This window comes from Lissotriton vulgaris, chromosome 2_1 (genome assembly GCF_964263255.1).
Source record: "Lissotriton vulgaris chromosome 2_1, aLisVul1.2, whole genome shotgun sequence".
Lineage (NCBI taxonomy): Eukaryota > Metazoa > Chordata > Amphibia > Caudata > Salamandridae > Lissotriton > Lissotriton vulgaris.
This window is the reverse complement of record NC_141687.1, coordinates 764,468,903-764,496,136: the sequence shown is the minus strand read 5'-3', so window position 1 is coordinate 764,496,136 and position 27,234 is coordinate 764,468,903. Positions and strand designations below refer to the sequence as shown.

The 27,234-nt window shown below is 47.7% G+C and overlaps 1 protein-coding gene across 2 annotated transcripts in view; it reads left to right on the top strand.

The window, feature by feature from the left end:
- Window positions 1-27,234, top strand: part of CFAP210 (cilia and flagella associated protein 210) — a 227,949-nt gene that overhangs the window by 163,557 nt on the left and 37,158 nt on the right. For both annotated transcript variants that reach the window (XM_086956079.1, XM_086956080.1), the window contains exon 7: window positions 18,526-18,718. In XM_086956079.1, coding sequence (XP_086812205.1) covers window positions 18,526-18,718 — 193 coding nt within the window. The remainder of the gene's footprint in view (window positions 1-18,525; window positions 18,719-27,234) is intronic.

Here is a 27,234-nt window from a genome sequence, read left to right as displayed (position 1 = left end):
CAATAGCTATAGGACTGAAAGGGCTTAAGCCCTCCCCCCCCCCCCCCCGTCGCATTTAAAATACCATTTACTTGTTAATAAGGCTTTGTTGTTTTTTACCGGTTCCTGGAGCCCCTATGTCTCCACTCTGCCTATTCCTTACATTTGCAAATTACGTTTGCTGCCACAGTGTGAGAATGCATTTCCTGAAATGTAACCTTATGCTTCGGATTTGTTTCTGTTTTATATAGCTCAAACTCGACCTGAAGGTATTGAGGCACTCTATATGAGCTCCAGTTACATTATACTGGGACACATTCATTTTGTATGCACAGTGAGTTTAAGTGATTTTCCCCAGAATCACAAGATGTTGAGCGGGTGCCGAGACTCGAACCTGGTTCACCAACTCCAAGCCAGTAGCTCTGGCAGTTATGCCACATCCTTCCCAATTTCAAGGCATATCAATATATCAATAGTCTGAAAGTTTGTTGCAGGACCCACAAATTATTTATTTCTTCCACCCTCCATCCTTGATCGTTGCCATAACAGAAAAAAATATATCTGAGAACCCACTCACGACCATGGATAAAAAACATGCCGAGTTACTCAGTGTCTTGCCTCCATTCAGACAACTCACCTGTCATTCTCAGCATCCACCTTGAACTCACAACGATCACACTGTATTTACAATAATCACCATGCACTGTTCACTCTCCTCTTATCCTGCACCCACAGGAACATACCGCTCAGCCTGCACTGACATGAGATTCCACTAACCTGTTATTATCATCCGTCAGTCTCCCTACTCAACCTACACTCACAGCAGTCACACTGTACATAAACCCCTCACGATGTTGACCCGGCACACATGTCGTTTACCCTGCACTCACATAATACTTCACTCACCTGTCACTCTCATAGCTCACCCTGCAGTTTCACTACTCACCCTCTACACAGTCTCAAAAAAGCATATTAGTCACCATGCATTCATTCTTCCCCCTCTGCACTTTCACCCGCACCCAAACTCAAATGGGCACATCACTCACCCTGCACTCACATCATTCACCCTGCATTCACTCCTTTTCACCCTAGTTTCACACTGCCACACAACTTATCCTGCCTGTACATCGTCACACCGGTCACTCACACAACTCACTCTTCACTCACATGGGCACACCACTCAAACAGGCACAACACTCACCCTGCACTCATACCACTCACCCACACTTCCTTCTCTCACAGGCACACTAGGCCTGCACTCACATAGGTACCCCATTCACGCATCACTCATGCAGCCCGTGCTTCTTGCACACAGGCACAACAGTCTGACAGAACTCACAGAGACACACTACTCACGCTGCACTAATTTCTCTCTTGATGCGCTCACCGGTCACTCCCCCAGCTCATCCTACACTCTCGCCGCTCACCCTGCACTCACACAGACACACTGGTCACCCAGAAAGCACACAGGCACACCACTCACTCTGTGCTTACATTGCTTGAACCACCCATTATCCACACATTCCTCTGACTCTATATGCATTCCTCTTACCCTTCACGGAGCATTGGGAGCAGACACCGTGTGCTACAGCAACTGGACTTCACTAATCCTGGTAGCGGCTCTACAACTCGCCGCACCCGCTCCGCGGGTGCCGCTTCGCCCAGGGTTGGAAAGCGGGCATTCAGGAGGCTTGTCAAGGCGGCTGGGCGTGAGGCTAGGCGGGGCTGCGAGCGAGCAGGGACTCCAGTAACCAGGAGTCCCTGCGTGACCAAGAACCAGCTGACGGTCCGCTCTCCCTGCTGGCCCGCCCCCCGCCCACTACAGGTGGATAAAGACTCGCCCCACCATCGTTCTGCGGGACTCTTACCCTTCACGGAGCATTGGGAGCAGACACCGTGTGCTACAGCAACTGGACTTCACTAATCCTGGTAGCGGCTCTACAACTCGCCGCACCCGCTCCGCGGGTGCCGCTTCGCCCAGGGTTGGAAAGCGGGCATTGAGGAGGCTTGTCAAGGCGGCTGGGCGTGAGGCTAGGCGGGGCTGCGAGCGAGCAGGGACTCCAGTAACCAGGAGTCCCTGCGTGACCAAGAACCAGCTGACGGTCCGCTCTCCCTGCTGGCCCGCCCCCCGCCCACTACAGGTGGATAAAGACTCGCCCCACCATCGTTCTGCGGGACTCTTACCCTTCACGGAGCATTGGGAGCAGACACCGTGTGCTACAGCAACTGGACTTCACTAATCCTGGTAGCGGCTCTACAACTCGCCGCACCCGCTCCGCGGGTGCCGCTTCGCCCAGGGTTGGAAAGCGGGCATTGAGGAGGCTTGTCAAGGCGGCTGGGCGTGAGGCTAGGCGGGGCTGCGAGCGAGCAGGGACTCCAGTAACCAGGAGTCCCTGCGTGACCAAGAACCAGCTGACGGTCCGCTCTCCCTGCTGGCCCGCCCCCCGCCCACTACAGGTGGATAAAGACTCGCCCCACCATCGTTCTGCGGGACTCTTACCCTTCACGGAGCATTGGGAGCAGACACCGTGTGCTACAGCAACTGGACTTCACTAATCCTGGTAGCGGCTCTACAACTCGCCGCACCCGCTCCGCGGGTGCCGCTTCGCCCAGGGTTGGAAAGCGGGCATTGAGGAGGCTTGTCAAGGCGGCTGGGCGTGAGGCTAGGCGGGGCTGCGAGCGAGCAGGGACTCCAGTAACCAGGAGTCCCTGCGTGACCAAGAACCAGCTGACGGTCCGCTCTCCCTGCTGGCCCGCCCCCCGCCCACTACAGGTGGATAAAGACTCGCCCCACCATCGTTCTGCGGGACTCTTACCCTTCACGGAGCATTGGGAGCAGACACCGTGTGCTACAGCAACTGGACTTCACTAATCCTGGTAGCGGCTCTACAACTCGCCGCACCCGCTCCGCGGGTGCCGCTTCGCCCAGGGTTGGAAAGCGGGCATTGAGGAGGCTTGTCAAGGCGGCTGGGCGTGAGGCTAGGCGGGGCTGCGAGCGAGCAGGGACTCCAGTAACCAGGAGTCCCTGCGTGACCAAGAACCAGCTGACGGTCCGCTCTCCCTGCTGGCCCGCCCCCCGCCCACTACAGGTGGATAAAGACTCGCCCCACCATCGTTCTGCGGGACTCTTACCCTTCACGGAGCATTGGGAGCAGACACCGTGTGCTACAGCAACTGGACTTCACTAATCCTGGTAGCGGCTCTACAACTCGCCGCACCCGCTCCGCGGGTGCCGCTTCGCCCAGGGTTGGAAAGCGGGCATTGAGGAGGCTTGTCAAGGCGGCTGGGCGTGAGGCTAGGCGGGGCTGCGAGCGAGCAGGGACTCCAGTAACCAGGAGTCCCTGCGTGACCAAGAACCAGCTGACGGTCCGCTCTCCCTGCTGGCCCGCCCCCCGCCCACTACAGGTGGATAAAGACTCGCCCCACCATCGTTCTGCGGGACTCTTACCCTTCACGGAGCATTGGGAGCAGACACCGTGTGCTACAGCAACTGGACTTCACTAATCCTGGTAGCGGCTCTACAACTCGCCGCACCCGCTCCGCGGGTGCCGCTTCGCCCAGGGTTGGAAAGCGGGCATTGAGGAGGCTTGTCAAGGCGGCTGGGCGTGAGGCTAGGCGGGGCTGCGAGCGAGCAGGGACTCCAGTAACCAGGAGTCCCTGCGTGACCAAGAACCAGCTGACGGTCCGCTCTCCCTGCTGGCCCGCCCCCCGCCCACTACAGGTGGATAAAGACTCGCCCCACCATCGTTCTGCGGGACTCTTACCCTTCACGGAGCATTGGGAGCAGACACCGTGTGCTACAGCAACTGGACTTCACTAATCCTGGTAGCGGCTCTACAACTCGCCGCACCCGCTCCGCGGGTGCCGCTTCGCCCAGGGTTGGAAAGCGGGCATTGAGGAGGCTTGTCAAGGCGGCTGGGCGTGAGGCTAGGCGGGGCTGCGAGCGAGCAGGGACTCCAGTAACCAGGAGTCCCTGCGTGACCAAGAACCAGCTGACGGTCCGCTCTCCCTGCTGGCCCGCCCCCCGCCCACTACAGGTGGATAAAGACTCGCCCCACCATCGTTCTGCGGGACTCTTACCCTTCACGGAGCATTGGGAGCAGACACCGTGTGCTACAGCAACTGGACTTCACTAATCCTGGTAGCGGCTCTACAACTCGCCGCACCCGCTCCGCGGGTGCCGCTTCGCCCAGGGTTGGAAAGCGGGCATTGAGGAGGCTTGTCAAGGCGGCTGGGCGTGAGGCTAGGCGGGGCTGCGAGCGAGCAGGGACTCCAGTAACCAGGAGTCCCTGCGTGACCAAGAACCAGCTGACGGTCCGCTCTCCCTGCTGGCCCGCCCCCCGCCCACTACAGGTGGATAAAGACTCGCCCCACCATCGTTCTGCGGGACTCTTACCCTTCACGGAGCATTGGGAGCAGACACCGTGTGCTACAGCAACTGGACTTCACTAATCCTGGTAGCGGCTCTACAACTCGCCCAGGGTTGGAAAGCGGGCATTGAGGAGGCTTGTCAAGGCGGCTGGGCGTGAGGCTAGGCGGGGCTGCGAGCGAGCAGGGACTCCAGTAACCAGGAGTCCCTGCGTGACCAAGAACCAGCTGACGGTCCGCTCTCCCTGCTGGCCCGCCCCCCGCCCACTACAGGTGGATAAAGACTCGCCCCACCATCGTTCTGCGGGACTCTTACCCTTCACGGAGCATTGGGAGCAGACACCGTGTGCTACAGCAACTGGACTTCACTAATCCTGGTAGCGGCTCTACAACTCGCCGCACCCGCTCCGCGGGTGCCGCTTCGCCCAGGGTTGGAAAGCGGGCATTGAGGAGGCTTGTCAAGGCGGCTGGGCGTGAGGCTAGGCGGGGCTGCGAGCGAGCAGGGACTCCAGTAACCAGGAGTCCCTGCGTGACCAAGAACCAGCTGACGGTCCGCTCTCCCTGCTGGCCCGCCCCCCGCCCACTACAGGTGGATAAAGACTCGCCCCACCATCGTTCTGCGGGACTCTTACCCTTCACGGAGCATTGGGAGCAGACACCGTGTGCTACAGCAACTGGACTTCACTAATCCTGGTAGCGGCTCTACAACTCGCCGCACCCGCTCCGCGGGTGCCGCTTCGCCCAGGGTTGGAAAGCGGGCATTGAGGAGGCTTGTCAAGGCGGCTGGGCGTGAGGCTAGGCGGGGCTGCGAGCGAGCAGGGACTCCAGTAACCAGGAGTCCCTGCGTGACCAAGAACCAGCTGACGGTCTGCTCTCCCTGCTGGCCCGCCCCCCGCCCACTACAGGTGGATAAAGACTCGCCCCACCATCGTTCTGCGGGACTCTTACCCTTCACGGAGCATTGGGAGCAGACACCGTGTGCTACAGCAACTGGACTTCACTAATCCTGGTAGCGGCTCTACAACTCGCCGCACCCGCTCCGCGGGTGCCGCTTCGCCCAGGGTTGGAAAGCGGGCATTGAGGAGGCTTGTCAAGGCGGCTGGGCGTGAGGCTAGGCGGGGCTGCGAGCGAGCAGGGACTCCAGTAACCAGGAGTCCCTGCGTGACCAAGAACCAGCTGACGGTCCGCTCTCCCTGCTGGCCCGCCCCCCGCCCACTACAGGTGGATAAAGACTCGCCCCACCATCGTTCTGCGGGACTCTTACCCTTCACGGAGCATTGGGAGCAGACACCGTGTGCTACAGCAACTGGACTTCACTAATCCTGGTAGCGGCTCTACAACTCGCCGCACCCGCTCCGCGGGTGCCGCTTCGCCCAGGGTTGGAAAGCGGGCATTGAGGAGGCTTGTCAAGGCGGCTGGGCGTGAGGCTAGGCGGGGCTGCGAGCGAGCAGGGACTCCAGTAACCAGGAGTCCCTGCGTGACCAAGAACCAGCTGACGGTCCGCTCTCCCTGCTGGCCCGCCCCCCGCCCAATCACCCTCCTTACATATTCAACACCTACTCCCGCAGCGCGGGACGCAGCTCGGGGCGAAGACCGGGCAAAGAGCGGGCCGTTCGAGGTCTGAGCGGTCTGGTCTGGGCCCCTTCTCTTATACTCTTGCCTCGTACTTTGTGTTTGCCTATTTTGTTGCCGGGGTTGTTAGCCACAGTAAGTCCACATGTGTACCCGCGTTACACGCAATAGGGCGGCCAAGGGAGGGTTGGCCCATAATGGGCCTATGGACGATTTCATTACGCGGACAACTAAGGCTATAGACCATGAAATTGATAAACTGCAAACTAGAGTGTCCCTGGACTTGGAAGCGGCCAGGAAGCTGTCACTCGAATTTGCCTCTCATAAGAAATCCTCCCTTGGACACATAGCCACTGCTATTTCCCCTAATCACACCGGCATGCGGGAGGGTGTTATAGCGGTGGTTGATGTCCACGATATGCCTGCCCTGCCCACTCCCTCTCCACTTCTAGGTATACTTGCTCTCCCCGACGGCCCGCTCACTGTCGAGGACAATCCTCTTGTTTCCCTTATTTCCTCCCCACATTCACTTGATATATCCCTGGCCTCTACTTCATATGGCGGTCTTGATAACATTCCGGGGAACCCCAATAAGAGAAAACGTTCTCCCAGCCTAACTTCCCCCCGGAAGAAACTGCCAACGCTGGGCGTAAATTTGCCCAGCAGTGTTAACACAATAGCTGATGCCAGTCCGGCCATGCCTTTCCTCTCCCTATTGGCTCCTTGTGGCGAAAATACTGGGGGGCAAGTCCCTCTAGATTCTGGAGGCACCTCGCAACCTGAGAGATCAGACACGGGCTGGACAAACCAGGACGGGCGGGAGAGGGAATTTATAGGAGTGGTTTGGGAGTCTTTAAAAAATCTTCTATCTCCCCTGGACTTAAGGCTTTCCCGTATAGAGAACAATCTCCTTGAAATGGAGAAAAGTATTATCGCCTTGGCCACTCTTGGCCTGAGAGGCCTTGAACGTCAGGGGTTGATTGATAGTAATATGATTACAGAGGTTCCTACCCCACCTCCTACAGCTATCCCTGGTTTGCCCCCTAATCCCACCTTGCCTTGTCCTTCCCACCCTATTCCCAAACCCCGCACCAGGAGTCTCATTAATGCAAATCCGCCCCCCCAGGCCAGGGCTAACACTTCAAACGCTCCAGCAATACAATCTCATGCGGGCACCACATTAGCTGCACCAAGAGCCCGGAACCCAATTAGCTCCAGCTCCCGCCCTACCCAGGCGCCTCGGAACCACACTACACCAGCCACACCGAGAGTCCAGAATCCAGCTAACACTAGTTCCCGTCCCGTTCAGGCCCACCGGGATAAACCCCCCACTCATTCTGCTAGGGGTCCCCATACCAGGAGCAATTTTCGAGGAGGTTATATCGACCTTCCTCCTGAAGCAAATGATTATATGGTGGTTTTGACGGGTGTCCCGGAATTGGAGAATGGCCAATACGAAGACCAGCATTCCCTACGCAATAAAGTTATGCACTGGCTTAATATACATAGACCTATTCCCAACGGAAGGAGGAGTAGGGTCTTAACGACACGAAGAGTTCCATGGGTGGGCACTACGAGGAAACTGACCCCCGGTGACTGTATAGTCGTAACTTTCGACGATGTGTATACGGCCAGGCACATCTGGTCTCCTGGGAACCAAGATTGGGGTTCTTCTATTGCCCCGAGGCCTTTGTCATTCTTCTATCCCCCCCGTGCTGTCTGTCCCCAGGGGGCTTCTTGGCCCACAGTCCCCCAACAGCCTAGTTGGGAATTTCTTCCCACTGTGTTTAACCCAAACAGTTGTTGGTCTGGAAATGTAATTCCAGATAGGTTTGGCAGCCTGGAGGATGTCGATTGACTCCTAACGCCTCCAACAAGAGTACTACCAAGTAATCCCAATGGTTTCATAATGGGGATGGGGAGATTATCCTTGACGGCCACCGTGGGTTTGATAAGTACTTCCTCTCCTACCCAGTCCCCAACCCAGGCCCCCCCCACACAGGATCTGGTGCACTCTTCCTCAGTTGTCTGTCCTCCCGCTACGCCCCTAGCTGCAAACCTGATTGCCCCTGATATCTCGTCACCTGTAGCTTCTCTCCAATTTTCCAGGGTCGATGATATCCATGTCATCTCTCCAGTTTCTGAGCCACAGTCTGGTAGGACCTTGACAGGGGTTCCCCAGCTTAAAATATTAAGCTGGAATGTGGCAGGGCTTGCCCGGAATTTTGACAAACCTGATTGGATCTCTTTTATGGAGCCCTTCGGGATCTGCCTTTTACAAGAAACTTGGTGCCTGGAGCCCGTGCACAGGGTCGGCTTCACCACCTACTCTGTGCCGGCCTCCAGGTCTAAAGGCAGTAAAGGCCGTCCCTCTGGTGGCCTTCTCATCTGGATAAGTGTATCACTGGGGCTTATAGTAAAACAAATAAATTCACCATCCCCAGATCTCTTGAGACTCACTATGCAATGCCCGGGGGGCAAGACCCTAGAGCTTTTCAACATGTACTTAAGGGGGGCCAGGGCTGGGAACTTGAGTCCTTTGTCTTTAACTGGAGTTGAAGATGAGCTAATTGGTTGCAACATTGACTCCCTCATTATCCTGGGCGGGGATTTCAATTGTTGCTTTGAGCCTCTGGCATGCGATGATATTTTGGATACATGGGAGGACGATGCCAAGAGAGGCATTCCCTTGCTTGCTCTCAACCCCATCAGGAAATGGACACAGAATGCTATTGATATCAACGCACTCTGCTTGGAATACTCCCTCAGAGCCACTAACGGTCGCTGTAAGTCAGATACTGGGGGTGCACACACATATAACAGGATTGGATACACCTCCAGAATCGACTACGTACTGTTAAACTTCAACCTGTGGGAATATGCCCTCGATATGGTTGTCCATCAATCCACGGATAGTGACCATAATCCTCTGATCCTCTCGCTTGCTCTCCCGTGGGATCTAGGGGCCACAGCATCATCTCGGCCATCCTGGAAATCATCCCACGAAGTTGTTCCATCAAACTGCGGGAGGCGACTAAAGTGGGCTAAGGTTGCCTCTGATGTTCCAAGAATGGCCCAGGTTCAGTCCATAATGATGGAAGCCAAGTGTATTGCAGGCACCCTGGACTGTGACTCTCCTATCCTTGTGCCATTTGTGGAGATTATTGCATCACTTAGCAATCTTTTTCTGGTTCCTGAGGGGAGGGGGGGGTCCAAGCGGAGAAATGAGACTAAGGGTAGAGATCAATGGTATTCTCACGCTTGTCGCCAAGCAAAAAGTGAATTAATTATGGCGGTCAGCGCTAAAGATCAGGCTTTGATTTCACAAGCTAGGAAAAACTACAAGAAGACTCTAGCTGCGGCAAAGGTCACTCATGAAACCAATTTCTGGAGCGATTTAATGGAGGCTGGTTCTAGAAAGGACTCAAGGGCCTTCTGGGCTCTGATTAGAGGTAGGGATAGGCCTGTTGACTCCCTCCTTACATGTAATATAACAGGGGAGGTTTGGTGGGCCCATTTTTCTAAACTATACTCTAACTCCCCGGGGGCATCGGGTCCCAATAGGAGTACTAGCCATATAGTACCAGCTGACAACTCTCATCTTGGCCCCATTTTTTCATCTAGGGAGGTGGAGATAGCAATCAGGTGTATCGTCCCCAATAAGGCGGCAGGCCCAGATGGAGTCCCCGGAGACTTGCTTCGTAGCAATGTCGAGGTTTGGAGCCTATACATTGCTAAACTCCTGAATGAGGCAATGGTGGGTGGCGGTTTCCCGGATTCTTGGAGGGGTGCGGAAGTTGTCCCCATTTTTAAAAAGGGATGCAGGGACGATCCGGCCAACTACCGACCCATAAGTCTGCTTGATTCCACCCAGAAGGCAGCAGGGAAGGTAGTTCTGGGTAGGATCTTGCAGTGGGCCGAGGAAATGAAGGTTTTGTCTGACTTTCAGGCCGGCTTCAGATCTGGAACCGGCACGATTGAGCAGACATTCCGTTTCCTATTGCTTTATTGGAAAGTGGTCAAACTGGGCAAGGGCAGTCTGTATCTCGCCTTCATCGATTTGCGGACTGCCTTTGACCTTGTTCCACGTAACCAACTTTGGGCGGTACTTGAGGGCATGGGCATGCCCGCGTATTTGTTAGCCTTAACCATCAAATTCCACGAAAGCAATTTCGCCCAAATAAGATGGGGTCAGCAGGGCCAAAAAACATCTCGGATTCCTGTTGACAGGGGCGTCCGCCAGGGGTGTGTGCTAGCTCCCACTCTGTTTTCCCTATATCTAAACGGAGTGGTAGAGCACCTTCTTCAGTTGTCAGCAGATGCTCCTTCCCTGGCGGGCAGAAAGATACCAACGCTCCTGTTCGCAGACGACACCCTGCTGATATCGAAATCCCCGAAGGGCCTCCAAACTTTGCTAACGAGGTTCCAGGGCTTCTGCGACACAAGGGGCTTGGCTATTAACATCAACAAAACCAAGTTCCTTGTGCTGAATCCCCCCAGGAAGACAGTCTACCCGCCAACAATAGATGTAGTAACTTTAGAAAGGGTTAGGGAATTTGACTATTTAGGAATCAGACTTTGTGATACTATGTCTTGGAAGGCGCATCACCAAAAATCCATCTTGACTTACAGGAGGGTTACGGGTGCCCTCTTAAAAGAGCATCGCGCCTCACCCCTTAAACCCATTGGGGTGATACTTGACATCTACAAGGCAAAGGCTGTGAGCGCGGCACTATACGGGGCCGAATTGTGGGGTACCCAGAAATCTGACACCCTGTCTTATCTGGAGAATAAGTTCCACAAAGATCTAATGCGGCTCCCCCATAGCTCTCCTACTCTACCCCTTCTATTCGACACAGGCACACGATCCATAGCTGATCAGGCCAAGCTACGTCCCCTCCTTCTGTGGGCCCGTATATGGAATGTCCCCGAACTTTCAAGCTATGCTGATGCATTAAGTGAGCTTCTCTCAACCCCGGGTTGGCATAAGATCGGTTGGCTACTCGGTGTAAAGCGCCTTCTTTGCGACCTAGGCCTAGGTGATGCTTGGGCTAACAGATCTGCGCCACCCAAACAGCTGCTAAAGAAAAAATATTGGCTGTGGGTGGATAATGAGAAAGTCTCGCAACTAAATCTGTGTAGATCAGCTGAGGAGTTCTTGGCTAGCAAACCCCGTCCCTTTAGAGAACCCTACCTTGATGTGATCTTGAATCCATCAGATAGGGCGTTGTATTTTAAATTCAGGGCCGGGGTTTTGCCTGTAAGCGCAAGGACAGCTAAATGGAAACCACCATGGCAAACCGTGGAAACTTGCCCTTTCTGTACTACTAGGGTCGAATCTATACCCCATCTGTTATTCGAGTGCCCAGCCTATGCTGCTCCCCGTCGCAGATGGTTGAAACCACTCTGCGCAAGGCTGGGCACTCGGTCACATTTGCAGGCCTTACAGCTGTTAAGATCTGACCCTCACCCACTGCTTGCTTGTGGTCTGGCAAAATTTCTGGGGTGGGCATGGAGGATAAGAACCGCGAGGAGGAAGCTCCTCCAGTAAGGATGCCAATTTACACTCAAGTGGCCTGGTTATTTTCTGTATGTGTCCTTTTTAACATCATTCCTCCCAGAAACAGATAATTGTATACTTGCACAAATGTTTTTAGATAGGATGTTTTTTATTAGGTGTATACTTTTAGCATTTTCTCGAGATTTTGTCAGTTTTGATGTATAACTGTTTTTATGCTCACATTGATTTTACTGTAATGCTTTTATGAAATGAAACATTTCGAAATAAAGCTATACAACAACATTCCTCTCACCCGATACTCACATGGACCCTTCTCTCCCCTTGCACTCATGTAGCTCACCCTGCTCTCTCATTGGCACACCTTTCATCTTACACTCGCTAAACTCACACTGCATTCACTCACACTATTCACAATCACCGAGCACTTACATGAGTACGCCTCTTATGCTGCACACGTAACAAGCATTGGCAAAGCCCCTTGTTGTATAAAATATGTTTTGCAAGTGAGAGTCCATGCACAAGCAGCACATGTTCTGTCACTGGCAAGATCCAAAAGTGACCCAACTATCATGAATATCTACATTTCTAGAAAAGGCACCTACAGAATACCTGTTCTTTCCGCAGAACTAGATATGTACCCAGCTCTATCTGGTACTACATGGCCGGTGCAAGAGGGGAGAGTGATGGGGAAAAAGGGAAATACAGGCTAAGGCTTTGGAGGATGTTGGGGTATGAAGGATCAGTCTGAGACTGTGGGCATAAGCTGGGAGTGAGTGTTTATTTGGTACAGGAGGAGAGAGCAGGCAAAGGCTGCTAAAAGGGGGAAGCAGACACAAGAGGCTAATGCGGAAGACATATGACAGAGGTTGTGAGCTGGTGAGGGACTAGAGTGGGGACTTATGCCAACGTTGGATTGCAGGTGGGAGAAGTAGGACTGGCTCCAGAGTTAATTTTTAACCCTTCATCTGAGCTCCCTTGGCCTGCATAGGGGCCTGTGTTTTCACTGCTGCTGAAGCCACAACATAAATCAGCGTTTGGACCCATTGACCAGCATGATGGCAGTGCTATGTCGAGGCAGGTACCACAGTAGAGAACTGTCTGAGGCTTTACGCATTGGCACCAGCTTCGTGGGACACTTAGGCTCAAGTCCCAACAAACTTTCAGTGGAGAGACTGGGGCTTGTGAAAGCACACCAAAGCTATGTTCTGCATTGGACATAAAGTGCCAGAAACGAGGTTTTCTGTTCATCTTCTCAGTTCAGACACCAGTTGCTACTACTATACAGCATGACCAAAGAGTTGCAGGTGATGCTATAGAATTGGCCCTGTAGCCCCTTGGATCTGTCACTGTGGTAGGCAGTCCATTTTTTAGCAAGCTTCAGTGTTTTAGAGGAATTTGAATGTTTGACGGTTATCCCTTTAATTCTAAGATCTGCACATTACATGGAATATTTGCCTGTTCCCCTTTTCCCTGCTTAATCTTTGATTGGTTCTAAAAAATGTGACTAAAAATGGCAAAGTTAAATGTGAATTTAAAAGTTTTTTACATAGTTACCTATTGTACTGTTTGACACCTTCAGCCACTCCAGGTTCTCTGTTCACCACAATGGTTCATAATGGAACGTGTTTTTTTTTGTCCATAGTATTTTGGGTCTCAAAATCACAACATGCAAAGTGTTACTGGATAAAAAAGCAACGTTTGCCAAAGGAGCAAGCATTTCATAGGATTAATTGGATGCTGTACTGATCATTTATAAAAAGTGGATTCATTTGCTTTTTCGCTTTGTAATAATTCTTCCATCGATCTCTTTCGCATTTCCCCCTTTTGTGTTTTTCTCACTCTTGTTCTGGTTCTGATGAGGAAAAATGAGTGCAGGTGCCCAACAATTAGTGCAGGTCGGCTCCATCTGCAACCACCGGCTCAAATTAGGCACTGCCACGAAGCCTAATATTTTGAGACCTGTACAGAAGGGCAGCCTCACCCATGAATATTTTGCAACATCCAGTTGGGTAAACTAAATTGTACCTTCAGTCATTAATGGAGCAGGAGCTTATTTCTGGACTTGCAGTTATAAATATTTCACAAGCAAATTGTTCTGCACAGAAGGAATCAGGGAATTGGCAAAAAAAAGGTGTTGTCTTGAAATAACTGTGAAAACATGTCTTATGTGCTTTGGATTCATATTTATAGAAACTTTTTTAGTTTTAATTGTCAGTGCATTCAATATGTGTTTGGAAGATCACTGTGAGTAGCCTAGGAACAGTGTCAAATCTACAAAAACATGCAGTTGGTCACTTATTTATTTCATATTGGCTTTGAGGATAGCTCCGACCCCACTTCTGGAACTGTCCTGCCCCATTGCTGGAACTTTTCGCCCCCACCACCCACTGAAGTTTGGTTTCATTTGAGTCCCTGATCCCAGCCCTTGCCAGAGGATAGGCGTGTCCTAAAAAAACCTGGTATCAGGAAAGGAAAGTGTGGGTGGATGGAAGCCCTTTTTTAAAGGAAACGTAATTATTATTTTTTCGACACGCAGTCTGTGCACTAAGCACATTTTTGTTGCTGCAGAAATGTTTTTTCACAGTAGTCAATCAAGGTGTTTTCTTTCTTTTTCCAAATCCTTACGTGCCCTGTTATCTATTTGACCGCATTCCCAAAAAGCGACGGATATACATCAAATCACAACAAGCATTTGCAATGCAATAGGTCTCGCATTAGGAAAGTTTGAGCTATTGGTATTGTAAATGACAAATATTTTATTTATGTGTTGGGTTTGAAAATAGCAAAATTATTAGCTTTGTCATTTACAATGCTAATAGTTTTAACTTTCGCAAATGTGACACCTATAGCATTTGTAATGCAATATGTGTTGTATTTACGTGACTAAGATGTATTGATATTACAAATAACAATGGCTTTTAATTTTTTTTAATAATTAATACTTAAATAAAATGTATTGTAATTTATAATGGCAATAGCTTTAACTTTTGTAAATATCTTTTGGGAAGAGTATGTTCAGTGTATTGTGACGAAAATCCAAGAACAGAAGTGAAATATTAACATCTTTTTGTGACATTTGTAATAAAGCTTGAAACATTGAGAGAACATATTTGAACCAGTTGTTGTTGTTAAATGGTTGCACAGATTGAAACTGTGGTGGCGTTGAGTGATGTTGTGGTGGCGACGAGTGATGCTGTGGCGTTCAGTGATGCTGTGGTAGCGCATAGTGATGTTCTGATGCCCCTGAGTGATGTTGTGGTGCCCTTGAGGGATTCTGTGGTGGTGCTGAGTGATGCTGTGGTGATGCGATAGATAGAGTGAGGGGGATAGATAGAGGGAGGGCGATAAATAGATAGAGGGGGCGATAGATAGAGTGAGGGTGATAGATAAATAGATAGAGTGAGGGCGATAGACAGATAGATAGAGTGAGGACAATAGTTAGATAGACAGATAGATAGAGTGAGGGCGATCGATTGATAGATAGATAGAGTGAGTGCGATAGATAGACAGATAGAGTGAGGGCGATAGATATATAGAGTGAGGGCGATAGATAGATAGAGGGCGATAGGGTGAGGGTGATAGATAGGGTGAGGGTGATAGATAGATAGAGTGAGGGCGATAGATGGATAGAGTGAGGGCGATAGATGGATAGAGTGAGGGCGATAGAACGAGGGTGATAGATAGATAGAGTGAGGGCCATAGATAGATGGTTCTGTGTGTGGGGGAGTTGTGTGTGTGAGATTGTGTGTGTGGGGGGTTGTGTGTGTGGGGGTTGTGTGTGTGGGGGTTGTGTGTGTGGGGGGTTGTGTGTGGGGGGTTGTGTGTGTGGGTGTGTGTGTGGGGGTGGGTGTGTGTGGGTGTGTGAGTGGGGGGTTTGTGTGTGTGGGGTGTGTTGGGGGGTTGTCTGTGTGTGTGGGGGGGGTTGTGTGTATGTGGGGGGGTTGTGTGTGTGTGGGGGTGTGTGGAGTTGTGTGTGTGGGGGTTGTGTGTGTGGAGTTGTGTGTGGAGTTGTGTGGGATGTTGTGTGTGTGGTGGGTTGTGTGTGTGTGGGGGGGTTGTGTGTGTGTGGAGCTGTGTATAGGGTTGTGTGGTTGAGTGTAGTTGTGTGTGTGCTTGTGTGTGTGCTTGGGGTTGTGTGTGTGTGTGGTTGTGGTGTGTTGTGTGTGTGTGGTTGTGTGTGAATGTGTGTTGTATGTGTGTGGGGTTGTGTGTGTGGGGGGTTGTGTGTGTGTGGGGGGTTGTGTGTGGCGTGTGTGTGTGTGGGGTTGTGCATGTGTTGGGTTGTGCGTGTGGGGGGTTGTGTGTGAAAGGGTTGTGTGTGTGGGGTTGTGCGTGTGGGGGGTTGTGTGTGGAAGGGCTGTGTGTGGGGGCTTCTGTGTGTGTGGGGAGTTTGTGTGTGTGTGGGGTTGTGTGTGTGGGGGGGTTGTGTGTGTGGGGGTGGTTGTGCGTGTGTGGAGTTGTGGGGTTGTGTGTGTGGGGGGTTGTGTGTGTGGGAGGGTTGTGTGTGGGGGGGTTGTGTGTGTGTGGGTGTGTGTGTGGGGGGGTTGTGTGGGTGTGGGGGGTTGTGTGTGTGGGGTGTGTGTGTGGGGTATGTGTGGGTGTGTGTGTGGGTGTGTGTGTGTGGGTGTGTGTGTGGGGGTGTGTGTGTGGGTGTGTGTGGGGTGTGTGTGTGGGTGGGGTTGTGTGTGTGTTTGGAGTTGTGTGTGTGGGGTTGTGTGTGTGGGGAAAGCACCTGAGTCAAAGGGATTTACTTATATAGTGCCAGCAATTATGAGAAAAGGACAGCATGCTGCCTGGAGGGGGGCTGCTACTAGACTGTACTTCCTGTCCCCATTCTCTTGCAAGAAGAAGAAATGCTGTTCAGGAGCTGGAGAGCAGGGGAGCAGTCTTTGCGCCGAGGGCATCTTTTACATGTGTTCAGCACTTGCGTAGGGTGACAGCACTTTCGGGGGGGGACAACACATTCGCGGGGTGACGTAGCAGAACTTCTCCGGAGGAGTATGTCTCTTGCAAGGGAAGGCAGCGTCCACTGATATGGCCGCAGCCGTGTGGTCGCGGGGGTGGGTATGCTGTGAGCAGGCATGAGCTGAAGCGGCAGGGAGGGCGGCCTGAGCTAAAGCCGCAGGGAGGACAGACTTCTTTAGGTTAGAAAAATGCACATGGATTAGCACTCTATTCCAAACCCATTAGTCAGGAATTCATTAGGTTTACAAAAAAAAACTACCACAGGACAAATTTTGCAATTTGTATACAGATTCCTTTTCTTAAAGGAAGAAACGCCATGTCAGAGCCCTGGGAGCGTGAACACGCATATTATGTTATTGAGCCCAAACTGACGACAAATAAATATTTAAAGCAATCCCCTAGTGAAATAAGCTGCGGAAAGTTAAAGTTTTGCCATACTTGGCAGTTGACCCAGGCTGCTTTCTGTTGAGAACACGTGCGGGTTCAGATGCTAGGGTACAGACGGGCGAAAGAAATGCAAAATTTATTGAAAGGACAAATACTCTAATAAAAAGAGAGGCAGCGCGGCAGGCATTCCTGTGGCCTGAAGCAGAATCGAGCAATGAGAAAGGAGAAAACGAAGGCCGAGAGTGGTCAATGTGGAACAGAGGGCAGAAACCAAACAAGCTCTTGGCATTGCGTGGCGTGGGGGGAAGGGGCGGGGGAGCGGCTTCCCTTGACGTCTGATGGGGGGGCGGGGGAGGAGCTTCCTTTGAAGTCTGATGTCGAGGCATGGTGTGGGTTGTGGCTGGCGATGTGCACGCGCCTGGCTCACATGAACTATATCGAATCCGCAGTTTGGGGAGACTTTTCGGAAGCCTTACTATAAACCTCGCCCACCATCCCTACGGGATGGCGTAGGCTGGACCTAAAAAAGGGCATAGGCTGGGTAACTCAATGCTATATTTGGTTTATTTCCGTTTAGCATTTTTTGCTGTAGCTGTAGCAGAGAGCAAAACATTCCTATTGGATGCAAAATGCCTTCTCATCCTTTACGAATGTGCACAATGCTGAACACACCAACACTAAGCTAGCTATACTCTCCAATTAGCTACCAATATGCACATTTATCAAACTGTGCAACTGAAAAAAAGGATGACATAGCCATAGCAACCTTTCTTTTCTCATATTAAATAAATTCATAAAATAAAACCAATAAATCCTCCCACCCTGTCACACCGACCAGCTCTTCCAAGCACAGCATTCTCTGGACACCACCCCTGGCCAGAGCCTCTGGAATGCTCTACTTCAAACTCTATCCCTACCAACCCAAGTGCGCCTAGCCTTGTGCCCTGGGCTCAAAGTTCGGACTACTGTCAGGCCCTGCATACATTCCACATTCACTAGTTATGTGCCCTACGTCTATCCCACGTGTTCACAGTTGCTTACTGTGTACAGCCTTTTGCACTGTGGATTTTCTTGTTTTCCTTTTTTCCAGGATTTTCTTTTATTTCACTGTTTCTGCGAATCTTATAAAATGTCTACTCAAGGGATCTGCAAATCAACAGACATCCTGTAGCAAGACCATGGTTTTTTTTTTATTTTTTGCGGCAGAATCTGCCCCCGAAACCTCCTGCATGCTCCCTGGAATACAGTCATGCCCCCTCCTGGGCCTTAATGCCCAGGAAATCCTCATACACTGAGAATTCAATGTTTCTATCATTGATGGTCTGTCATAGCAAATCTAACATTTAAAATGGCGGCTGAATTGTCAAGGCCACCATAATTTACCTAAAATTGGTTACAATCGATCAGGCAGTTTTTCCTGTAGCGGAACTATATAACTATAGAGTTTCTATCACCACCTAAGAAACTGTTCCATTTCAATGGTAAAGACCTACCTCTGCCATGGAATATTTCTACATACGCAGGTGAAGCTGAGGTAAAAAAAACTCATTAAACACATATCTTCAAAAAAAGATTGGAAGGAAAGAAAAGGGTATTATAGTATTCGTGACCATATCTTTTCTGTAAACAAATTAAGTGAGAATGCTGTGCATTTAAGTTCGTTAATGTATTTGAAATATAACCAATGTGTTTATCTCTGAAGGGTATGTAACCCAAATTGCCCTTTGTTGCAGGGATATGCAAAAACATAGGGACAATATCGGTGCACTCCTATCTGCTCAGCTGAAGGAAAAACTGGACACTGAAGATACCAGCATTGCTAACGCTATTGCACTTCTCGAAGAAAAGGCACAACGAGAATTCAGAGAAAAAGAAGAAAAGTTAAAAGCAGACTTGAAGTCCATTGAAGACCACCGAATTGCCATGGTAAATTTTACTTGGAAAAACAAGATAACTTTTTTTTTGTGTGTCCTCATACCACCATTGTTTGCAAATTGCCGCCTGACAACCGACCTGTACCGCCCCAGGCTATTTGCAGTATCACAATAGTCTTGCGTACCAGCCCATCCAGTGACCTGGTTACTAGTTGCACACAGGTGTAATCATAGGACTCATGAGGTTAAGTTCTTATTGTACCATTCCAATTCAATAAGTCCTCCCAGATCTTAGAATATATACTGGTCTTTAGTCCTTTGTCCATTTTGCAAATAGTAAATAGTTTTGACCGCTGGGAGCCAGTCAAACCCTTGGGGTGGTACAGCATCTGTCCATGTTTTGCAAATTTCTCTCCTAGCGAGAAGAATCAGATAAAAGAGTAGGGCCCACCTATGCAGCGATGGGGCGAGATCAGCTGATCCTCCAGTCCTAACGTAATCAACGTTAGCCTTATTTTTATATTGTTGCAGAAGATTTCATTTACTGCCTTCTCCACTGAAGACCAATAGTCATGTAGCAGGGGGCATTTGAAAATCATGTGCAGATCATCTGCACTCAACATACCACGTCTGGGACCAATTTATAGGGTGTCCAATATAACCTATTAACTGTGAAAAAAGTGATTCCTTTTTTAGGTTTGCTGGCTTGACCACCTTATACTACAGTTTAATGGAAAGCTGCCACATTCTCTGCGGCTCTGTCAACTGAATATCACCATCCCAGATCTCATGTGGTGCTTTCAACTTCTTCTCTTCAAATAACACCAAGGCCCGATACCAGTCACTGACTTCCTTCCTTTTCGGGGCCTCGTCCTGTAATTTCTTTCCAAACTCCCCAAATCCTCCGATCTCTTTCCTATTTGGCTCCCCCCAATATAGCAACAGCAAATATTTAAACCTTGAGAGGGACCCCCCTATCTTTGCAATCAAAATTTCCCTTGGTACCACCGCTTTCATCACCATGAGATCCCCCCATATTTCAATTCCTGCCCTCCTTAGTGGAGTACTTAAATTGTCTTGCAGGAATTCTGGCGTACCTGGTGAGTCCCAAATTGGTGCCCCGTCCGAAAAGTACCCCATTCCCAGCGTATTCCTTATTCCTACCCAAAGGATAAGTGCTGCCTTAAGCGCCTTCAGTCTGACTTTTTTGAAGAATTTTTTGCCCCACATTTATAAAGAAACCCTTTTATTCCCCACTCATTAACCATCTCCTCTAACAACCCACCCCACACCATGGGTCCTGGTGCACCTAAGAGAACTCTGTAATTCTTGAACTGAAATGCCATGCAGTATAGTCTTAGGTCCAGAAGTGCTAGCCCACCTTCTGCCAGTTTACGCCGCAATTTCTTCCAAGACATAAATGTAAATGTAAATGTGCTGGACTTGTAAAGCGCACAGCTGCCCGTAAGCGTCCCGGCGCTTGCTTAGGGAACCCGTCCTGGTATTCCCCTGTGAGAAACCACAGCAGGGTATCCACAAGGTGAAAGCCAGGCATCCCGCCGCGAGGGGCCGTAGTGGAGATTAAGCAAGCTATTGCCCAGAGTCGCAGAGTGTGACCCCGTGAGTTGAGTAGGCACCAGAGCGAGAATTGTCGAGTCCGTGGAATTTTGAGCCCGAGACCCGCCGAGGCGGGGAATCGAACCATGGTCCACGGTCGATCTCAGCTTCCGGGTCTGCCGCCTCTAACCACTGAGCCACACTTCTCCACATAGGTGCTCCTCTAGCTGCCCAAACAAAGCTACCCAATTTGCCCCATATTTTATTGATCAGGCCTCCGGGGAAACTAAGGGGATCGCAGTTAAAAAGAAATGTCAACTTAGGAAGTAACACCATTTTTATTAGATTTACTCTTCTATATAATGATGGTAGTAGGTTCTTCCACATGATTTCACAATGTCCTTTACTACCCTCTCTAGATTATGTTGGGTGATTCCCTCTAATGAGTTAATAATACTAATTCCAAGATACCTGATCTCTCTCTGGACACTTCCCCTCCAGTCTGGGATATTCCAACACATTATCCTGGTTTTCTCTTTATTTACCGAATATCCTGAAAAAGCTCTGTATACTTTTGCTAATAGCTCCATCCTAGGAATTTTTGCAGTCGGTTCTGCTGTATAAATTATAAAGTCGTCCACATATAGCACGATTTCCTTTTCATATGTTTCTGTACAACACGCTATAACCTGTTCATCCTGGCGAAGCATCTGGGCAAATGGTTCAATACATATATAAAACAATAAAGGGGAGATTGGGCACCCCTGTCTCGTCCCTCTCAGAATAAAAAAACTCCTAGTGAGAGCGCCATTAAGAAGTATCCTAGCTGTAGAGCAGTGATATAAGGCCTTTAGTATAGTTATAAAATGCGGCCCAAAACCCATGATCCGACGGAGACATGCGTGAAACTTCCATGGATGGCAATATGAATAAATTTAGGGTGTCCTTTCTGCAAAGAGCTATCCCGACAATAGCATTTGAATCATTCCAGAGAAACTGACGAGCTTCGCTTTTGATGACAGATTGTTTATTGCTACTTAGCCCTATAGATACTTCCCAGCAGAGAGTATACTACGAAAGGGAATAACAATAATAGAGGGAGAAACTCACACTTGGGGAATCAAGATAAAAAGCGGTGTTCCATGATAAGACATTTAAGTGGATATGAAGTTGATGCTGCTCCGACTGGAACTTTGAGGGATCTTTTTCTTTCTTCTCATAACTCTGTGGTACAAATAACGACCATATTGAAGAAGGTCTGTAATGTGAAATTGTGATAGGCTACAGCAACGTTTTTAGTGGAGAAAAACCAGGGTGTAGAGAACCATCTTCGATAATCTGGCGGGTCCTGAAGAAGGTGGCTTTCACTGCTATCCATTGCCACCGAAACGCATCAACCAAGTCTATATTAAATCCTACACTTTGTAGTGACCCTGTCTGTGGGCATTAGACAAGAACCAACATAACGCGATAACTCGCACAGATATTTTGTGGTATGAATGTGTGTGTAGTATGTATGCGTAGTTTGACTGTTGCTTGCTCTCAGCCTGGTTGTATATAGATCATTAAATGAACTTATGAATTATTTCTCATGTTACTAAAATGTATAGATAGAGAATGATCTTTTTTGTACTTTGTCAATGATAACAATGTTTATAAAGATATAACAAAGAGAAAAATAATTTAAACAGATAAATAAAAAAGAGAATGGAAATAAAAAATATGTAATTTATGTTCTGTTATGCCCATGCAATAATTGAAGAGGCAAAACCCTTACAGAAATAGAGAGGTCACGAGGGAGTTCGTGCTTATAGTTGTTGTTTCAAATTTCTTTCCCCTCTTCTCCCTGACCTGCAAATTAGTACCTTAGAGGGGGTCCCATTATAGACCAAACCCCCTGATCTCCAATACTGCCCATAAATACTCCCAGCAAACACGATCAAAAGCTTTGGTGGCGTCCAGTGTGACAGCCGCCAAGGGGACAGACCTTGATGTAGCTATGTCGATACACCCTATTAGCTGCTCGGTCAATTCGTGCATCTGCCTCCAGGGATAAAACCCTTTGAATCTTCATGTATAAGCTGAGGGGCAATTCTAGACAACCTACCTATAAAATTGCTGACAAAGATCTTATAGTCTGCATTCAGTAGGGATATCGGTTGATACGACTGTGCTTTTGCCGGATCCTTAGCTGGTTTTAGTATCAGAACTATGGAGGTCTCCCTCCATGATTCTGGAACCTGTGTCTCCCCCATATATACCATATTGAACAAACTTTCCCGTACAAGCAATACTTCCTCTGTTGCCATTTTAAATACGTGTGAGGGGACAGCATCTAAACCAGCGGCCTTCCCATTCTTAGCTCGTTTAATTGCCCCCCTGATCTCCTTCTGTGTAATTGGTGCTTCCATCATTTTTTTCCCCTTCCTCATTCATTACAGGGAGACCAAGCATGCTAAGCCAACATCTAAGCTTTTGGGGTCTGGAGCGATATCTTTCTTATAAAGCTGTTACAAAAAGTGCCACTACATGTTTCTGCATAGTATCCCAATTATCAAACACCTCCCCTGAATCCTCCCTCAGCTCCTTTATATAATTTCTGGTTCGTTCTACTCTGGCCTTCCAGTCCAGCAATACTCCCACTTTCTCTCTATACTCAAATTCCTTCACATTCGCTGCTTGCCATCTTGCCTTACACTTTAACTCTAACCTGATTTTAAATTTTAGTTGGACCTCTTCTAACCTCCTTTCTAATCTCTCCATTTCCTCTCCCACAACTAAGGCTTCCTCAAGGATCCCGGCTTCCTTCTCAATGTTCATTAGTTCTGCCCTTTCTTCTCTGCTTTTTGCGCAGGCAAGGCTTTTCAGGACACCACGTATATATGCCTTAAAGGAAACCCATGCTATTCCAGGGGTGGCAGTATCTTTATTATTAATGAAGTATTCCGCTGCAGCTTTTTTCAAAGCACTTTCGACTCCCCCTTCAAAGAGAAGGGCAGGCTTTAGCGTCCATCTCTTGTAAGGCTGCGGTCCTAGAGCTTGTAGAGTTATTATTACAGCTGAATGATCCGAGATATGAGCTGGGAGATGATCCAGCGGGCTACCAACTTGCGAAAATCTATCTCCATACATTCATATGGGCCCATATACACATTCACACATATGGGCTGGCTAACACCGCTGGGGGTCAAGGTTTATAAATGCTTTAATTTAGATCAGTTATCTATCATTTCCCTAATCCTTCACTGATCATAAAACCTTTCTTTAAGTTAATGTATCTATTTAGTTGAATAGAAATTGATGATATGACCTAGGTTCATTTATCTTTTACCCTACTGAAAGAACCACAGACTCGGGTAAGTTTTAAATGTTTATCTAATTATCATATGAGCAAAATGAATTACAGTGTTAACTCCATCTTTCCGAGGAAGTAGATCCTTACCAAAATTTAGTATTCTATTTCAATGAAAGCTATCACACTGACAGTACCTCAGGAAAAGGAGGATAGAGAGAGAGAAGTACATCAACACAATACACAGAGATATATATTTACCTAGGATGGTGTGGGATTAGACCCCTCTGGCTAAGAGTTAATGGGTTCCCTGGGAATAGAACAGGTGACAGGGACTTCAGGACAGGATAGATGGCCTCCTCTGGATTAGACTCCTGCGTCTCAACCCTCTCTGGCACTAACTTCCTCCTCGATTCTTCCGCGATCTTCTAATAATTTGACTTTAGAATTCTAAGTCTGCTTCTTCAAATATTCGATCAGCATTCGGACAGCATCTCAGTCTCTCAGCCTTTCTTGATGCAATCGCTCTAACTGTGCTAACTAACTACCTCAATTATACTTTCCTAATGGCATGTACTACCCCTAAATGTTTCAACTCTATGAAACTCCTAATTCTGATTGGACAGGCTGAGGGGATAATCATCACACCATGCTAAGTTTTTAATAATTTTCTTTATTTCATTGTTTCAAGTTCCTGCCCATTAATATGTTCTCCCATGCTTTATTTCCCACTCATGTTTCAATTTTATCGACAACATTGTATACAATTTACAGTTGTTCATTGATTCTTCAGAATGTCCAGCTGGTTCCCAGAGCATGTACCGAGAACGTCCTTGGACGAGTTTCAAGCTTTGACATCATTGTTTCCGAGTTGCGCACGCTTGAGGAATCACGTGGGGTGCAGGCTTTAGCATCATTCAAAGGCCCAAATACGAACTAATAGAGAGGTCAGAAGACAAAGTATTAATTTCAAAATAAAATGATTTCACTGTATTCCACCTATCTCTACTCTACTACTGTTTACTTTTAAAGACTCTTTGTGCATTAGCATTTAGTATATAACTCATTTTAGTTTCAGCAAAGCAGATGCGTAGCATGTGAGTTTCAAAGCGGCCATTTTAGATGCTTTTGCGCAGAAGCAGTATTTTTCCTACAAGCGTAAAGACGTCATGCAATTAACACATGCGCAATAGATTTTCCCGCGTTAGCAGCCATTTTAAGATACATTTGGGGTTACTCGTTAGTAGAACACATAGACAAGCTTCCCCTATTTTTATAAAATATATGAAATGTGGTGCATATTAGTATCAAAATACATTATTAATACTTTGTTACAGGGTTATATGAGAGGGTTGTCTCTTCTGTACAAGTCCTTGCTCCATCAATCCTCTCTCTGATGGCATTTATGCCACCATAAACTACTTCTACCCAACCAAATGCCAACTTCAGCACATCTCAAATCCCTTCCTTGTCTTTTCAATTTCCACTTTATCTTTCATGTTTTTCATCTTCTCATACAATTCTCCTTTTATTTCTTCAAGTTTAATTTCTTCATATTTTCTTTCCTTTCTCTGTTTATTTACTTCGTACTTTCTTTTCCTTCTACAACATTTGCACCACATCATTTTTACTAGAGCTGTTATTTTGTAATATTTTAATGTATCCTCAAATTTCTACACTTTTATCCAGAATATAAGTGCAACAATGTTGCTCTTTCGGAATTTTACAGACCCCACCCTCTTTTGCCAATAATATATCAAGGGCAAATAGATTTTGCAAAAGCATTGATCAGATTGCAACCATTTCAGTATTGATCATGAGAAACCCTCCTGCAGTGGTAGTCGTTAAATGATCAACTACTGTGGATAAGTGACACATTTTTTGTGAATTCAGAATTACTCACACTGAAGGTATTAATGCACTAAATATGTCACCTACTATTTCAGAAAAACTGGCTCTTTTATTACGGATTAGTTCATTATTGTTTACATTGCTTCCAGTGATTTCTTTCACATGATACACTTTAGGGAATACTGTTCCAAAATAGCAACTCCCATACCATCTTGCGGGTACCTTGAAATAATCTTTATTCCCACATACATAATAAATTCCAGGACATACTGGATCAGTTCCCCCTTTTAGTCCCCAACTTCCAAGAATCTGGAAATTATGTTTACTTTCACTGGAACCTATAAATACATTATTATAATCAGTTTTTAATCTATGGAGACAGATGTTTCCTTTTTTTTTCTTCGAAATCTAGAGACATTGCAGCATGAGTTTTGCCAGGTGTATAAATCCCTTCTTTCTCAGCCCATGGTGGAATATAACTTTTCTATTCAGTGGCCTTCTTCTGAAAATTCTGTCTCCTTTCTTCTACTAGATAAAAAAATATCTTCTCTTCTTCTTTTAATGAGCAAGTCAAATTATTCTTATGAGCTTCTGCTATATTTATTGTCTTTTGTGTTAGGAAAAATTAACCCATAAACTATGCAGCTTGATTACTAAACACTGGATTCATAATCTTTCAAATAGGAACCTCTGGAAATATCACATCTAAATTAGAATAATACTATTGCATTTTTCCAGTTCTACATAACAGACTTGTTAATCCACTACATGATATACCACATGTTAGCGGTAAATGGTGATAAGTAACACCTTCTGCTACTACAGCAGGCAATTTCATACATACATAACAATCACTGATTTCCATATTATCTACATTATGAAACAATAACTTGGTGAAGACATTTACAGCTGTGCTATTATCTGTTACAGTGTGATGTATTTCTGACTCATCTAATGCTTCTAATTATACTTTATCCCCTTTCATGTTAGCTGATTTTCCATTAGTGTCTGTATTGTTTTTCTTTTCTACGCTCATTAACCCCTTTGCTGCTTGCGTCGGCCAACGACTATCGCGCACACTACCTCTGTAGGGCTGCGCACGTCTGTTAGCCGACGCGGATAAGGGACTGCTGTTGTTAAAAACAACCAACCTAGAATCACTAATAAAATGCTACATATACATAATCTACAACATTTCTTTAAGCAATTTCGTTTGGTTCTTTCAACAACTCTTTCTCTAGCCATTTTAAGAAGATTTCTCTTCTTTCTTTTACTTTATCTTGTAATTTAAATTTTCTTTAATTTGTTCAAGGGGGTCTCACTTCTCCTTCGTCAATCTGGTCTACATTTAATTCTTCGTCAATTTATTCATTTAAATCTAAATTCTGAAGTTCTTCAAGAATCACATAGGTCCACTCAGGGCCTTTGAATTTATTATTCAGTATTTTTAGTCTTTGACTTCTTCGCCTGTGTTTCTCAATAAATTGTCCTGATGGACTAGTAACTTCATTCACTTGTTCAGGTTCTTCATCTATTGTCTCTAGGTGATATGATAATCTTTTGACATATCTAGGCCAGTTATCACCTTTTCTAACCCTTTTACCTTGCTGTCTCTCTCAAGAGTTCTTTTATTAAGTTGCGGCACAATTTGATTTTCTTCGTCTTCTGAGTCCCACTCTATCTGTCCTGGTTCAGGGCTTATTTTTGTGGCACCATTCACCCGAACGTGTTCTTCTTCTATCCAATCCTGTTCAGGTTTTACTTCAACCCTTTCTTCTTCTTCCTGAACTTGTTCTTCTTTTCCTAACTGTTTCTGCTCAGGTCTTACTGTACTTTGCTTGTTTACAGTCTGAACGTGTCCTGCTAAT